The sequence below is a fragment of the Naegleria gruberi genome, assembly GCF_000004985.1.
Source record: "Naegleria gruberi genomic scaffold NAEGRscaffold_41, whole genome shotgun sequence".
Classification (NCBI taxonomy): Eukaryota; Heterolobosea; class Eutetramitea; order Acrasida; family Naegleriidae; genus Naegleria; species Naegleria gruberi.
The window spans coordinates 61,841-79,130 of record NW_003163286.1 but is presented as its reverse complement, the minus strand read 5'-3'; the positions used below and the strand labels follow the sequence as shown (position 1 = coordinate 79,130).

General features: G+C 33.1%; 5 protein-coding genes and 2 non-coding genes across 7 annotated transcripts; 3 read left to right on the top strand and 4 right to left on the bottom strand.

The window, feature by feature from the left end:
* Positions 1–5: 5 nt before the first annotated feature.
* NAEGRDRAFT_80662 (uncharacterized protein) lies at positions 6–4,744 on the top strand (the record flags this gene model as incomplete). The annotated part of the gene is made up of 1 exon (XM_002674236.1): positions 6–4,744. The coding sequence occupies one exon, from the start codon at positions 6–8 to the stop codon at positions 4,722–4,724; it is 4,719 nt and encodes a 1,572-aa protein (XP_002674282.1). The 3' UTR covers positions 4,725–4,744.
* Positions 4,745–5,026: 282 nt separating this feature from the next.
* On the bottom strand, positions 5,027–6,893 carry NAEGRDRAFT_80661 (uncharacterized protein; the record flags this gene model as incomplete). Its single annotated transcript, XM_002674141.1, has 2 exons — positions 6,592–6,893; positions 5,027–6,551 (listed from the first exon to the last, which is right to left on the bottom strand). The coding sequence occupies exons 1-2, from the start codon at positions 6,735–6,737 to the stop codon at positions 5,027–5,029; spliced, it is 1,671 nt and encodes a 556-aa protein (XP_002674187.1). The 5' UTR covers positions 6,738–6,893.
* Positions 6,894–7,100: 207 nt separating this feature from the next.
* On the bottom strand, positions 7,101–7,171 carry NAEGRDRAFT_t474. Its single transcript has one exon. It is a non-coding gene; the product is annotated as a tRNA-Asp (tRNA).
* A 490-nt stretch (positions 7,172–7,661) lies between these two features.
* On the top strand, positions 7,662–9,122 carry NAEGRDRAFT_51045 (uncharacterized protein; the record flags this gene model as incomplete). The annotated part of the gene is made up of 1 exon (XM_002674235.1): positions 7,662–9,122. The coding sequence occupies one exon, from the start codon at positions 7,662–7,664 to the stop codon at positions 9,120–9,122; it is 1,461 nt and encodes a 486-aa protein (XP_002674281.1).
* Positions 9,123–9,215: 93 nt separating this feature from the next.
* On the bottom strand, positions 9,216–10,106 carry NAEGRDRAFT_51044 (uncharacterized protein; the record flags this gene model as incomplete). The annotated part of the gene is made up of 1 exon (XM_002674140.1): positions 9,216–10,106. The coding sequence occupies one exon, from the start codon at positions 10,104–10,106 to the stop codon at positions 9,216–9,218; it is 891 nt and encodes a 296-aa protein (XP_002674186.1).
* Positions 10,107–10,322: 216 nt separating this feature from the next.
* On the top strand, positions 10,323–15,367 carry NAEGRDRAFT_80660 (uncharacterized protein; the record flags this gene model as incomplete). Its single annotated transcript, XM_002674234.1, has 8 exons — positions 10,323–11,102; positions 11,173–11,427; positions 11,542–12,833; positions 12,879–13,523; positions 14,087–14,229; positions 14,286–14,385; positions 14,432–15,074; positions 15,133–15,367. The coding sequence occupies exons 1-8, from the start codon at positions 10,477–10,479 to the stop codon at positions 15,365–15,367; spliced, it is 3,939 nt and encodes a 1,312-aa protein (XP_002674280.1). The 5' UTR covers positions 10,323–10,476.
* A 133-nt stretch (positions 15,368–15,500) lies between these two features.
* Positions 15,501–15,573, bottom strand: NAEGRDRAFT_t473. The gene has a single exon. It is a non-coding gene; the product is annotated as a tRNA-Lys (tRNA).
* Positions 15,574–17,290: the final 1,717 nt, after the last annotated feature.

Genomic DNA, 17,290 nt, shown 5'->3' with positions numbered 1-17,290 from the left:
AAAAAATGAAAGTGTTTCAAGTGGCGTGTCATATCCTTCTATTATTGGCATGTCTTTGTATGTTGGTGACCACCGTTCACACACAAACACCACCGAACGTCAAGTATTCAGTTTCGACTTTCGCAGGAGGAAACTCACAACTTTTTCAACAGAGATTTGGAGATGGATTCGAGAGTAGCATGTCATGCCTAAGTTACATCAAGGATATCATACCAACAAAAGATGGATCCATGTATATTGCTGATGCATCCATGGCTGCTATTAGAAAGATAGATAACAACGGAATTATTAGTCTTGTAGCTGGTAATTATAGAAAAACTATCCCTGGGGACGGTTCTGCACTTTCTGTCAGTGTAATATCTCCATTCTCGATGGTGCTCACACAAGACGAAACAATCATGTATATAGCACAAGGTAATGGATGTATTCGAAAGTTGGATATCAAGAATGGAAACATTTCAACACTTGTGGGAGTATGTGGAACAGCAAATTTTTCTGGTGATGGTACATCTGATTTGAACAGCATTAGATTAAACAATCCTTTAGGAGTGGAACTTTCTCCAGACGAAACTATTCTATTCATTGCTGATTATGGTAATAACCGTGTAAGACAATTTAACATATCAAGTGGATTCATTGAAACTATTTACGGAGGAAGTGGATATCAAGCTCAAGATGTGCTTGTTAATGGTGATTTACTCTATATTTCTGAAGGACAAAATGGAAAGGTCAGTTTAATGAATTGGAGAAACAGAACTATTCTATCTCCAATCATCTCATCACCATTTTTCTTTGACAAAATGTTCAAACAAGACAATAATCTATATGTGAATGCATTGACTAGTATCTTCAAATATGATTTATCTGGTGGTTCCACAAGCCAAACTCTACTTCCAGTCATCAAAGCTAGTTCTGCATTTTTTGATTTGAATGGAAAATTAATAGTTGCTGAAGAACAAAAGTACATATACAAGTTTGATTTGACTAACGGTACCAAAACAACTATCGCAGGTAATTGCAAATCCAAAATATTTATTGGATATTCAAGTGACAATCAAACAAGTGTCAAATCTACAACTATGTATGTTGGTACTTCATTGATAGCTGCTAGTAGAACCAAACCAGGAGTATTATATGGATTGGATTTTGAGAGATATTTCCTACACAAATTTGAAAGTGGTTACTCTTCAATTATTGGAGGAGATGGAAGAAGTGATGATTTTGCAGCCTTGTCAATTGGTTTACCAGCTGCTAATTCTTCATTGGGTGTTCTATTTGGTGCAATAGATGAATGGAATGGAGAAGTTTATTATGCAGTTCCAAGTTTAATTATGAAAATTGACAAAATAACTGGAAATTATGTGGTGGTTGTAGGAACAACCTCAACCAGTGCTTCAGGGTATGGAGATGGTGGTCCTCTTTCCAATGCTGGATTTGGAAGCATTGCTGATATTGCCATTTATGAAAATAAGATTTACGTTGCTGATTTGGGAACTATTAGATTGGTTGACCTTAGTTCACAAACAATTTCCATGTATTTCAATTCTACAACATTTAAGGCAGAAAGATTGGCAGTTGATCCTACCGATGGATGTATTGTATTTTACTTTCCTTCTAATTGTACCATTAATAAGATTTTAAATGATGGAACCTTGATAACTTTGGTTGGTAATGGAACATGTGCTATTTGGGATACTTCTTCTAATAGTGTTATTGCTATTCAGTCTCCATTGACTTCTCTTGCTGATTTTTTCTATTTATCAAATGGTGATTTGATTTTATCACATTCAAGAAGTTCTATTCGAATGTTAAAGAAATCATCTGGTTTCATAACAAATATTGCAGGAACGTTTGGTGTATCAGGATACAAAGATGGAAAGACATCATTGTTTTCGTTCCGACTTAATTCACTAGCAGTTGATAGAAATGATAACTCAATATATATTTCAGACAACGGCAATTTAGCTATTCGAAAACTAACTCCTTATTGTGATGATGGATGGATACTTTCTGGTAATTCTACTGATTGCTCACCAGATATTTCAATCAAATTTGATAATACTATCACTTTTGTTGATTCCACTGTGCTAATTGCAGTCAAGTATCATTCAAATCTCAAATCATATTTGACAAGTGCAACTTATACTGTTCTGTTTTCGAACAATGGTGTTTATACCAATATTGGTAACCCTACTATTGTATCGACTGCCAATCCAATGATTGTTTCATATTCATTGAATTCTGAAGGAAACTTTACTGCAGTACTAAGAATTTCATTTGGAGGAATTTCTTATTCATTTAAAACTGCTGAAACAATTCAAGTGATGAAATACGAAAATGTAGTGACAGAGTCATTCTTAGGTTCGATTTCTACAAAGGATATTGCTAGTATTGCTTCAAATTCTGATACTTATTCGAAAGCATCTAGTGCTGTTTCAGTTTTGACTATGGTTACACAAGCATTGTCAACAGTTCAGAGAAATACCTCTGATCTTGATCAGACATTGAAGGTTTCTACTGCTTTGAATGTCATTTCATCTCAATCATCAGTTACAACTTCTATTGTTTCCACTGTTTCGAATTTGATTTCGACAATTTCATCTGAATTGAACCAGTTAGAAGTATCTACTTTGAAATCATCTAATGCTATAGACACAACCATTAGTCAAGTTTTGAATGCCTATTCCAATGTCATTGTATCTTCAAATTACTCTTCAAGTTCTGTAATTGAAACCTTGATTCTCGTTTCTTCCAAATCCAGTGATGAGAAAGATAGTATTTTTAAAACTGAAACACCTTCATTTATTGTTTCAGTTGTTAGAAACCTCAATTCTTCATCATATCTCAATGACGGAAATACAACCATTTCTACACCTTCAGATCTGGTAAGAGAAGGAGTTTCAGTTGGTTCAATTACTTATTTCAATATGGAAAAGTTGGCTTCTCTCTATTCGAATGCTACTGAACTAACAAGTAATTTGACTGATGCTAGTATTATTTCCAAAGTTTCCAAAGGTTCTTCAGTTAATATTGCAAAAGTTGTTGAATTGAAATATATTTTAAATGGCCAATTCTTACAAGTTTCAAATTTGGCAAATCCTATTATACTTTCCTTGAATGTGGATTCTAAAATTTTGTCAAGCGTACAAAATAATTCCTCACTTGTTGTCTCTTGCAAGTTTTTTGATGAAACTAGTAAGAAATGGCTTACCGATGGATGCATTTCTGAAATTTCTAAAAATAGTAGTGTTGTCAATTGCTATTGTAATCACACAACTTCATTTTCATCATTTATTGACGTCAAAGTGACATTAGCTAATGAAGGTGGTGTTATTGCATCCATTGTTATTGGTTGTTTCCTAATATTTTTAACATTAATTGCATTGGTGGGTGTTATTGTCACATGTAAGAAAACACCAACCAAGAGTAGAGGAATAATTCCATACTTTGCGTTAATTTCACTATTAATTGAACTTGTTTTCACTTACATTATTGCAAATTCTCTAAGTTTAGCAAAAAATCCAAACTCAATGATTGTGAGACAAGTTTCTACAATGATTGCTTCCACTTTCTATTGTTTATCTATTCTAAACTATTTGATATTAAGCTCACGATACATTGTATTTAGATATCTATATGAAATTATGGCTATTTTCGATGAGAAGGAAGTTGACGTGCTCAATGAGAAGAAATTCAAGTGGATTAAGCTTTTATTTTCAAGCAAAACCTTCTCCATTATTGCTAACTTGATTGTTGCATGTGTTTTTATTGCTTTTTATGTAATTTTCATTTCCTTACAACAAACAGCAGTAATCTCTTCAAGTCAATATGCATCAATCATGGCTGGTTCATTATTTTCATTTGTTTTGGTCATGTCTTTATTAGTTTGTGTAATTCACTTTTTTGATATTTATATGGAATTAAGATATGTTCAATTGAGTACCAAACTGACCTTAAAAGATAAGAAATTAGTGATTAATCCAATCAAAAATTACTTGATAGTGAATGACAATCTTGCTTTCAGAAAAGAATTTATTTTCTTCTTTACGAGCATTATATTCTTTATTATTACTTATGGGCTTGGATTTTCACTTCTTGTAGCTTCAAACCAGGGCTTATCTGCTGCTCAAATTGCTTTCGAATTATTGTATAATATCATGTTAATTATGAGTTTTGGTGGATTAGTTTCTCTAGTCTCAATTTATGAATTAGTTAAATCTAAAATTAGTGGAAAGCATACTAAAATGAAAGAGGAGTCTATACTTGAGGAAGATAATCAACTGAATGAAATTCTTAAAAATCCAACATTATGTGAAATTTTCAAACAATTTGCCAAAACTGAGCATTCGTTGGAAAATGTAATATTCTGGACTAAACTTGCACCAGTATTCGAATCTATCAATAATGGCAACACACCTGCAACCACAGAATTGTGTAAACATTTTGAAGAGTGGAAAGCTACATTTATTGAAAATAATTCTCCAATGGAACTTAACATTTCACACAATACCAAGAAATCCTTCCATAAAATATTCGAATCTGTAAGAAACAATCAACAAAACGATAAGGAAATTAAGGAAGTTCTCTCAGATTTGTATTGTGCCATAATTATGAATATTGACGATACCTTCTCACGTTTTGTCCTATCTGACAGTTATGAAAGTATGAACAAAAAAATTGAATTGAAAGAAAATCTTGGCTCTACTTTGAAACTGAAAGAATAAATGTTATTCATGTACGATTCAGCAATCATGTTTTTCAATAATAGGTAAGAGACAATTTCAAAACAGCATGAAGTTAATATTTCGCAATTTAAGGTATTGCATGGCTATTTTTAATATTCCTTATTATCATTGTATTATGATTATGAATGGCTACGGCCATACCACGATGAATGCACCTCATCCCGTCCGATTTGAGAAGTTAAGCATCGTCGAGCCACATCAGTACTGAGGTTGGAGACAACTTGGGAACCTGTGGTGCTGTAGTCTTTTTATTCTTTGTTAATGATGATTGCCTTAATAAACTATCTCTTTTTTAGACAATCCCTGACCAACCATTGATAGTAGAATGCTTGTGGTGACAATGGCATATCTTCCTCTATTACAATAGCAAGCTTTGGCCTTTGAGACATTAGAGTTTCTAATAGTTCGAATTTAGGCTCAGTTTGTACATTTAGAAATTCAAGTTGTGGCCAGCAATTAATGTTTTCTAGTAAAAAATTGAAGAGACCGAAATGAGCGCCTTCAATAACTTTCAAGTTGGGAAATGATTCTGTGAGAATTGGATACATTTCATGACTGTAACAATAATCAACCAGTTCAGTTACATTCAAGTTACATACAATCTTGTCTTGTTTATCCAATACACTATCCAATATTACTTTTTTCAAATTGGTACATGATTGAATTAAATCGAATGTGCCTAAATTGATTTCCAATTCTTCCAAAGTGTTGATATATAATTCTACAATCTTTTTGGATTCTAATTCTCCAAATTGTCCAAAGCTTTTTAAATTTGGTGCAACAGTTTTCAAAGAGGTAAATAATTTTTCGTATTGTTCCTCATTAAAAGTATACCCAGAACCAATATCTATATATTCCAATTTTGGATTTGGATTTCCTCCAAAATAGACATCGTTGTCTTGCACTTCGTATCCACCCTCACACCAAACAGTTCGTTGTACTGCAAACTTTTTCAATGTTGGGAAGTCTCCAAGTTTTTTCAATACAGCACCAGTAATATATGGCATAGGTTCTAAATCTATTATTTCAATGCTTGTTTGTTTTTCTAAGAATTTTAACAGACCTTCATCTGTGATGCTTAATGCCTCATTATCGTCAGCAATATCAAGAGTTTTCAATTTTGGACAGAATTTGCAAATTAATTCTAAGTGATCATCGTCAATAGCTGTAGAAGTAATCAAATGGAAATGTTCCAGGTTAGGAAACAATCCAAGTATCTCAAAAATATAGTCAGTATTTTCATCAAAGTACTTGTCTATTCTTAATGTCTTTAGATTGTAAAATATAGGTATGTAGGCAAAAGTTTCGTCAAATGCTTCCTTTCCATCATCATTAATTTTATCAATAATAGGCCTACGAATTCCTCCTTTTCCCCTTCCACCCATACCACCCATTGTGTATTCGTATTCCTGATCAATGTTGAGGTGCAAAATCTCTATATCTTTCAATTTTGTTAGAATTTTGAAAAATTTAGATCTGGTTAATGTCATTTCAATTTCTGCAGCCTTCAATCCATAACCAATTAGTTCTGATTCAATAGTGTTGATAAATTTTTGACTCTCCAATGCCTCATAAATATGTCTTCCTATATTTGTATCTGGTAGTTTGACACTAAGAGTTTCGACTTGAACTGGAGTTGGGCTTTCTTTTCTTATATTCAATAATTCAAATACAGATTCATAATCATAATCTAATTTGAGAAAGCTTGACAACTCTTTAATTGATCCATTTCTTTTTGCTATTTCTTTTAGAATCTCTGTAATTGGATCCAAATTCAAATTTCCCACCCAAAGCCTTTCCATTTGTCTTTCCAACAATTATTTAATTTTCCAAAATGAAAACAAACCTCAATGCATTCACTATTGACCATTCTTTGATTGTTACGTTTCTGGAATACTTTTTAGGATGTTCTTTCACATAATACTTGCAAATAACGTTTTTAATATATTCCATTGTCCATTCATAATTATCTTTGCAAGTCATGGCCAACATTAACACTCCTCCGGTGGGTAAATATTGAATAATCACAGTCCATTCATCCCGAGTCAAATCAGACAAGGAATATGTATTTACTTGATCGGATGTTGATAATTTAATCTTTTTGTGATGATCGGCATTGTCAACTGAGTCAATCGTTTGATTACTTCTTTTCATTTTTTTTAATTTCCTATTTTTAAAAACCAACCCACATGTTGAATAGTGTTAGAGGAAAATGAGAGTTGGAATCTTTGATTATTTTCTCGGTGGTTTTAAGAGATGAAACTTTAAAAATTGATGGTTAGGTAGATTACGTATCATTCCTCATATGTTTAAAAAACAAAATTAAAATATTTGGATATGTCATCAAAAATTAATCTCGAGTGCCGGGAATTGAACCCGGGTCGCCAGAGTGACAGTCTGGAATGCTACCACTATACCACACCCGATTTCACATAAACTTTTAAAATAAATAGCGTTTGAAAAATCAGTACTTGTTTTTCCCTTGTCTTGGTATTTGACAATTCAACAAGATGCCACGTCTGGAGATTGGCTTCGCACATGATTTTAAGCAATTTGGCAAAACAACTTTTCAAATAACATCAGTCTTTATTCAATAATTGCCAAATCCTTAAAATTTTCATCTCACGATCTGGCATTGAACCAATGTTTATTAGAGACATGTAATTCCTAACATCACAATCTTCCTCTTATTGCCTGGCAGGAGGGTCAATAACAGCTATTTCACCACCTCATGGAATATTCACTGACTACATTTCATTTAAAACTGCAAATATTTCTTTTTTCGCTCCAATTTGTCCAGCTTTCAATTCTACTTACCACATTTTTCCCCTTCTGTCAGCAATCGCAAGGTCAATATTTCGAGTTCATCTGTCAAGTATAGTTTCTGACTTTTCATTTTGCTTCAATAAAAAAACAATGAGTGATACCAACTCCGCTTCATCTTCAAAGAAAACAAATAGCGTTAGATTTTTGACAGTTGGCACCCAATCAAATTTAAAAAGACATAGCAAGGACGAAGTTTCCCTGTCTCAAGATTTAGCTGGAGAACAAACATGTAATAGAAGAAATACAATAGATGCTTCATCCGATATTTCCAAGAGTGCTGACACGGTCATGTCAAACGCCTCAGCAACTTTTGACATTTTGAATGTTTTGGAAGAGATGATTGTCCATCCAAGTGGACATTCTGTTCTCAGATTGAGTGAAAAACACAGAGTACTCCTCATTGTCATTAAATGGTTCGGCTGTCCCATGTGTCAACATGTCATCACATCAATTAGTAATTATTTGAGCAGTTTCTTAATGATGAACGTTGTTCCAGTGATTTGCCATCAAGAAAACAATGAAAAGTGCGTAAAATCAATGAAAGGAACCAATCTCTTGCATTGTAAAATCTCAAACTCTATCAAACATGGTTTATTAATGGTTCCAAAGGCAAGTTTAGTGAGACATGCATTGGCACTTCCAACCATTCTGAAATTCATGTTTAAGGAAGATAAGAAATTGAGATTACCTTCATTGAAAGATATTAGACATATGGATATGTTTTCATTGTTTACAATGCATATTATTAGTCATGGTTCATTCGAAACTAGTTATTTCTATAAGGATTTATCTGAAAGACCTGATTATGGTAAATTTATTTTCAATTTGGGAAAGGCCAGTTCAGAGACGAGCAATTTGGTTTCAGAAGTAGAACAATCACCAGATCAATATTTGAATGATTTGAAGAAATTATTCCCTGACATGTTTTTCATTTTCCAAACTGCTAGAAAAACCAGATCCATTCTCAATATCGAACAAACTCTCCAGCAGGAAGAAGTGGAGGAGGGAAGAGTGAGTATTGCCTCTGTTGGATCAGATAAGTTGACTGTACAGGAAGTTTTGGAAAATTCTACAATGAGAAGATACTTTAAAGCCTATCTCTCTAATATTTTCAGTTTGGAATTGGCAATATTTATTGAAGAAATAGCTCAGTACAAGATTTTATGTAAGGCCTGTAAGAAATTCACCTACAATTCCGATCTGATTAAGAAATCAGGATCAAATCTTGCTGTGGATGAATCGTGCGATATTACCATCTTCATTCCGCCTTCAGAAATTATCATTCCAGAACATCATGTCAAGGCCTCGTATATTTTCGATACCTTTTTAGAGGATAATGCTGTGTTTGAGGTGAATACCAGTAAAAAGCTAATTAATGCAGCAAAGAAGAGAATAGAGGAAGAAGGATATGTGGAAGATTTGTTCGATTCTTTGGAGAAGGATGTGATTAGTACAATGGTGTTTCCTCTCTATTTACAATTCGAAAGCTCTGAGCTCTGTAAGGAAATGCTTGCAAATGTACAATCTGTGAAAACTACTCAACAACCATAAATGTATATATTCAATTTAGTAAATTAAAATCAAAATTTTTAATATTATCAATGTGAATGACTGACTTTAAAATAAATTAATTTCTCTCTATTTTTATTCAGTGGCAAAAGGATCAGCTGAATCATCTTCCACAGCATTTTCTGTTGTTGTTGTTGAAGGTATATCTACAGGTTCTTCTTGAGTTTCTTCTGGTATGGTATTTGATGTAACTTGTTCATGTGAATGTTGATGTACAGTAGTAGTGGTAGTATTATTTGATGATTCCTTGATACGTTTCAATAAAGATTGATTTTCCTTTTCCAATTCCTCATTTTCTGTCTTTAATTGTTCCAAAGTCTTTTCTAACAACAAACTTTCTTGACTTTCAGGTTGATTTTCAACTTGAGCAGCTTGAATTTTCAATTGTTCAATTTCTGCTTTTAATGTGGAAATTTCTTGCAAGTGATCCTTTTCCAATTTTTCATATTCTTGCTTCATTGATTCCTTACTTTGTTGTATTGAGCTTAAAACTTCATCATGTTTAATATCCATTTCCTTCATTTGTGATTGTCTTTGTTGAATTAAAATTTCATGTTGTACCACTCTCTTGGTACGGAAAATATATTCAATTGGATCTAGACTTTGTTGTTGGAAAGCTTCATTCAACTTGGTTTTTAAAATTGAAGCAATTTTATGTTGATTCATATAGTCAATAATTTGTTGTTTTGATTTAATAATTGGAGGTTGAGAATGAACATTTGGATGAGCTCCGCCAGCTTGATCCATCGATGATCTACGATGATAATAATAATATTGTTGTTGTTGATCCTCATCCATATCCGATGAAACTGAAGGAATTCTATCGGAGTGATCATCATAATCTGTAGAATTACTTCTCAAATGTGGAGGAATATACAGAGTACTACTATCAGACTTGGTTGGTGTATTTCCAGTTAAATTATTGCTACTATTACTACCAATCCCTTTGAAACGATCTTGACTCATTTTTTTTAAATTTATTTATTTTTAAAAAGATATTTTTATTATATTTAATTCATTCAACAACTTTGAAAAGTAATTTGATTAATACTATTAAATATTATATTTAATTATTATGACTGCTCAATAATTTTAATGGGTTTTGAATCTAGACTTTGAACATGAAGATAATTTTCCGGCTCAGGAAAAAAAATATTCACGCCCAAAAAATCCTTTGATCTCAAGGAATACAATCAACAACGATAACAACAACAACCTCTTCTTCATCAACCACCATCCCTCTGTCTTGATCACAGAGAGATTTTCCAATCTAGCACACTCTTTGGCATGATCTATTATTTCTTTCCTCATCAAAATCTCGATACAGCAAAATAAAATGAACAATCCCAACAATATGAATAATTCATCATCAGCGATACCTGGCAATGATTTTAGTGCTTCATCATCGGTGGGAGTTATTGGACAACCATTGAGTGGTAATGGTAGTAGCAGTGGTGGAGGTGTACTTCCTCCTCGATTGGAATCTTATAATAATTTGCATTTGATCAATTCTTCTGGGAATTTACTGACTAATCATCAACATCCCTTGTTGAATGGCACAGCAGGTTATTACGGACTAGGACAACATCAACATCATCAGCAGCAGCATCACTATGGCAATCATTTGCCAACGCAACCATCCCAAACGAATGCTGGAGGAGCAACAATAACAACTAATAATTTATTATCCTCTCATCAGCAAAATCAACAACAACAACTTCATCACTTAATGTCTGCTGCTGCATCATCCTATCCAAATCTAAGTCAAAATAATAATTTATCATCATCCAATATCTCTCAACAGACGAGTCATACCAATTCTCTCCTTTCTCATCCATCATTGAGTAATTTACATCACCTTCAGGCAAGCACAAATATTGCTAATTCTGGTGGTTTAATGGATCAACAATTGTCGTTTAATCATGTTCGTGGAACTAGCTACTGGTGGTGGTTTAATGGCTAGTGGTGGAACAATTCCATCCTCATCAAGTTTAAACAATTTATCTAAATTGAATACATTGAAGAATATTAGTCATCACGAATTGCCAATTAATGAATTTAATTCTTCATCATTGAATGACCAAGATGCACCTCCTGTACCACCATCAAATAATAATAATTCAACAATAACTGGCAAGACAGATTCAAATGGTTCTTCTTCCAATAATTCTGATAAGACTAAAGAAGCATCAAACAGTAATATGGCCAACATGCAGAAGGAAATGTCCAACATGATGAAGAGACCTAGAAGAGTTGCTAAATTGGCTTGTGTAAGCTGCAGAAAGGCGTAAGTTTCACTTCTTATTGTGCATCTTATCCATTTAACCGTTTATCCAATGTTTGTTATAATAATCATATATTATTTCATCAAAAATTATAATTTCACAATCACCAAAATTAGACATGCTTGTTGTGAAGACAAGAGACCTTGTTCTAGATGCTTAGCTCACGGATTGGAATGTCAAGATCAAGTCGGAAAGAAGAGAGGAAGAAAAAAGAAATCTGGAGAAGATGATAATGATGAAGATTTGGATGATGTTCCTACTGAAAAACCACAATCATCACAAACATCATCAAATGCAGTTGAACCATCATCATCAACTAATAATAATACAGCTACCACTATTAATGCTGCTTCATCTTCTACAGCAACAGCAACTACTGAGAAGAATGAAAAAAAGAAAAAGAAGAAGAAGGCATCTTCACCTAAAAAGAAGAAGGAAAAACCAACAGCTACTGCTTCATCTTCAACAACAACTCAACCAAAAACTGAACCAGAACAAGCTACTCAAGGTCAAGCCAATCAAAGAATTCCTCCTACTCAACAACAAATGATTAATCCTAATCTTGTAAATAATTTACCTCTTCAATTGACAGAATCAGAATTAAAAACTCCTGGAGCCATGCTCACTGCAGGTAACGTAATTTTCCCTAACAGAGATAATCATCCATTGTCACTTCCATTCCTTCTCAATCAACCTCCTGAAATTCAACAATTGACACAAATTTTAATGAGGACGCCAGTTGATACATTCTACCTTCATTGCAATAATTTGAATTCTGCCTACGATTATCAAAATAATCAGAGTCTTTTTGGAACACCCTATTCGTTGCATGTTGATGAAGCTCTCTTGCATCAACATCAACAACATATGAATGCACTAAATAACTTGAAAATTCAAAATCAACAACATCAACAACAACTCCATCAACAGCAATTAATTTCACCTGGAGGAGCAGCTTCACCTCTGATTGATTTTACCAATGATGAATTTTTGAGATTCTCACCTCAAAGTCCACTGTTTGCATCAATTGTTGAAATGGATGAAAATGAAATTCATAATGAAGTGGGTCACATGATGCCAATTTCTCATTCTAACGCTACTGAAGAGCAACAAGCCGACAAGATGAGATCTCAAAATAATAGCAATGTAAATAACAATGACGATGTACAAATAGAAGATTGTGAAGATACCAATCAAAAACCAGCTAGTTCTTCAAAACAAGATGAGGAAATTTTCGAAAAATTGATAAAGATGAGTAACGAGGAAATGATTAAATCACTCCAGATTGGAGATGACACTAAACAAATGATTGAAGAATCTATTGGTCATTTGAAACAATTTGATTCGAATCCAGAAACTGCTAACATGACCTACATTGAGTATTTAACTCAAAATTTCCCAATTTCACGTAAGTTTAATTTCTTCCAGTTTTGTTCTTATTAATTTTTTACAGTCTTATTGAAACATAAATTGAACGACTCTGCTAAAAGACTCTCCACCTCTAACGAAACTGAGCCAGGAACTGATGCTCAAAAGGAAATTGAAATCTTGAGAGAGGAAAATAAGAGACTGAAAGAGGAAAATTTGAGAAAGGCCAATGAATCAGCCATGCTCTCAGCTATCAATGAAAATTTGAGAAATCGTTTCTCTGAATTGGCATCTAAGGGTATAATTAAAATGCAATACGATGAACCACCAACCTATGGAGAGAATAACAAACCAACAGCTATTCAAGATTCATATCAAGAATTGGTCATGCTCATGGAAAATAAGCAAGAAATGGATTCATCAGATTTTGGTATTATTCTCATGTTCCCTGGTGGAAGAATTATCAGTTTGAACAAAACACTCCTAACCAAATTGAATTACGATCCAAGTGATTTGTACGATAACTTGGAGAGGTGGGAAGATGTTGTTCATCCAGAGTCCTATCCTCAAATCGTTGCTCATGTGAGTCGAGTTTTGAAAACACCACCAGCACCTAGAAAGAGCTTTAAATGTAAAGTTAATTGTAGAAGAAGAGGAGGTGGTATGATTCCAGCAGAATTATATTTGTGTATTGTTGGTGGAAAATTTTCATACATTCCAGTTTTTGCCAGTAAGTATTACATTTAACTTTAAAATATTCACACAATTTATTTTCAATATGCTAGTTGGTTACTTTTTGTTTGAGGATTCACAAAAACCAGGCGAACAAGCTGACCATTAATAAAGTACACTTCCAAAAATTTTTGTAAAACTAGTTCAATACACATTATGCAATTCATTTAAATATAGTGTCCTCCCCGAATCGCAAATCCTCCTTACTTGAAAACAATCGCAAATCCTCATTCTCCAAGCGCACTAAGAGCGCATTCCTCTTCTTCAAGTCTATAGTGCAACCAAAAAGAGATGCGGCAAAATATTCTCCAAAAAAACAAGTGAAAGCCCAACCATGCTATTAAAGAAGAATAACAAGTTGGCTGCTGTCGTCTTGATGAAACACTCATCATCATGTTTACTCTCTAATTTATCATCCTCAATGATCGGGAGCAAACAGGTGATGAATAAGCAAGCTCATGTTAACATGAGATATTTCCAAACATCTTCCGAGCAAAATAACAAAGCATCTAAGGAAATTCTTACATCATGTCCATATCATCAAAGTAATAATTATAATAGTAATAATGGAATTGAATGGCGAATTGTTGAGAAGATTAGTTAAACATTTGCAACCAGTGGAAGGAAGTGAAAAGTACAAATTTGCCAAAAACTTTGAAGCCACTTCGAGATATGCCTTTGATGCTGTTTTGAAGGTTTTCCTTGTAAGTTGTTGTTTGTTGTATTATTCGAAAGTGTGAATTTTGGTGAAAATTAATAGGGAGTCAAGTTGACTGATGAAACAGTTCAATCATTCCCATTCGATCTTCGTGATTTTGTAAAATATTCAATTGTTGGACTTGATTTGGCCATTTTGTTAGGTAAGATTTCATTCTGAAGTTCTATTCGATTCTAATAATTATTCAGATAACAAACCACCTCTCTACAAGTATTTCAAAACTCAAGAATACAAACATTTCGAACATGTCTGGGATAAATCATTGGAATACGGCAGATATTGCATCAAGAGATTCAAAACTAATCCAACCGAAAAGCCAAGATTATTAGAAATTTTAGAAGAAAGAGCCAAAGATCAAGAATATCCAGAAGAAAGAGTTGAAAATGTCATGATCACCTTCTTACAAGCCGGTACAGACATTACCGTCAGAATGGTCAACAATAGTTTATACAGATTAGCTCAACATTCAGAATATCAAGAAAAACTTTTCCAGGAATCAGTTGAAGTTTTTGGTCAACCAACAATTGATGAATTAACTTTAGAAAATGGACTTGAAATTACAATGGAACAATTCAAAAAATTGAAACATACAAAGAATTTCATTGAAGAAGTTTTGAGATTAAATTCATTTTCCTATCTTACAATGGGAAGACAATTGAGTAAGGATACTGAAATTGGAGGATTTAATGTGCCAAAGGACACGATTGTGATTGCCATGCAAAGATGGGGAACATTGAAAGATGAGTTTATTCCTAGAGGTAGTGAATTTATTCCTGAACGTCACGAGAAGGGATCTGATTTGGCACCTGTCAATAATTATGTGTCAGTTCCGTAAGTATAGGATATTTCTGTTGTTATTTACAATAATCGAATGAATTGTTTGATAAAGATTTGGAGTTGGTGCTAGAAAATGTCCAGGATCAAGAATTGCTCTTACTGAAATTCATTTTGCAATTATCAATGCAATTAGACATTTCAAATTATCTCACGATAATGGAAATGAAATGCCACCATCATCATTGGATCAATCCTTATTATATATTGATTCTGAAAAGTATCCACTTTATTTCACACCAAGAGAACATGTTAAGGAATATGTTGAAAAAAATTCCAACAAATTGTAAATCAAATCAACAATAAATCTTTCTGTTTGCTTAAATGCCAAATGAGATACAAACTAAAATAATAAAATGAGAGTCGACCTAAAATATGAATTAAGGTGGAGGAAAATGAATCGAAAAATATTAAAATATGAAACGCCCACCGTGGGGGTCGAACCCACGACCACAAGGTTAAGAGCCTTGCGCTCTACCGACTGAGCTAGACGGGCTACATTGTTCTGAATATGAATTTTCGTAATGAACGATCTCGTTCCTTAATCTCAAGTAGAGAACTTGATGTATTTTGGATAAAAACTTATTGTTCGACATTTGTTAGAATTTGATTTATTTTGAAGGTTTGTTATTGTACTTTCCTCATCTTGAAAAATACCGTTCGTTATTTACATTGTAATATTCAAAAAATCCTTGGTTGCATCCACTACTTGTTCTCACAGCATTTGAAAATATTTGATATCAAATATCGTCTGATGGAAATGCAAGTTTACAATAACCATGGAAGGATCACTTAATTTCTCAATTTGGAAAATGTCACCATTAGGTAAAGAGTAATTACCAATATTTGAAAAATTTGATATTGTATACTCGTGGGCTTCTTCTATAAAATCCAAGTCTATTATGGTTGACATGTAAATGGAGAGTAGAAGATTAGTTATAAGAGTTTCGAATAGATTGTGGAGAAGCATGATGTGGTTTCTTTTTTTTCAATTGATTGAAGGATTCGCATAGGACAAATGGGGTAAAGTTGTTTGTATTTAATTTCAATACCAAGCATTTTTGGACCTTGCTTAAACATGGAGTTTCGAATATTAATATTCGACAATCTCCCAAACGAATACTATTAACAATTATATCAAATATTGAATGAATTGCATTCTTGTTGTCAACCTCGAATGTTAATATCAAATCTTTGTCAGTTAATCATTTTTGATTGAAACAAAAAAACATTCTAATTATGATCCTTTCCAATAGTATTATTCGAAAGTTTGTATCCTTGAAATCTCCCTTGCAATCACCAGAGTCCTCGCACTATCCAAAAAGCTCGCTTAGCATATAAATGGCAAATGAACTATGAGATATTTGCTATCCATACGAAAACAATGTTTCAGATAACAAAAAAGGTATCTACATGTCCATTACGAGCCATTTACGAATGGTTCCAACACTGTGATGTATGCGAAAGTGCAATTCATGGCACGAACAATAATAATTTAATTATTTATTTGTTTGTTCAACAAATTCGAATCTTACCTTTCTTACAAATTATTTAAATTTGTAAAAAATTCCCTGAAATGTTCTCTTGGTGATATAATGATACTCTTCATTTCGTGGAGCCATGTCACTTGCTCAATTTTATGAGATTTTAATTTCACATTGTAAAAGTGACAATTTTTCAAAACTTGAGCACCATGTCATAATTTTTATTTGGACAAGAGATTTGTTCTATAATAATTTTATGGCCATCTCTCTCCCTTCTCTATTACCGATTATTTCTTGTTGATTCGAAACTTGGTTAGTGCTTATTTGGTTCAAATTGGTGGAAGGGCCATTATCTAAAGGAGGATTACTTTCATTGGAGATTTCAGGGCAATTGTCTTGTTGATTTAATTCTTCTTTACCATTACTTGGAAGATTCAAATCTGTGGAAGGGCTATTATTTGAAGGGCTGGTTTCAGTCTTTGTTTCATGATTGACAGTTTATCCAATCTATATCTTTAGTGGCAAACGTGATTGTAATCTGGCTTGTGTTATTCTTATGGATTTCATTGTCAACTTTTGTTTCTGGATTTGGAGCATTTGATTCTGCAGAAATCAATAAAGAAATCACCAAAGCAAAGAATCCTATCAGTGCAAGAAGAAACATCAACTAGTTTCATCCTTTTTCAAGAATTCCTTTAACATGTCTTCTTTCCACGTATACCTAATTCC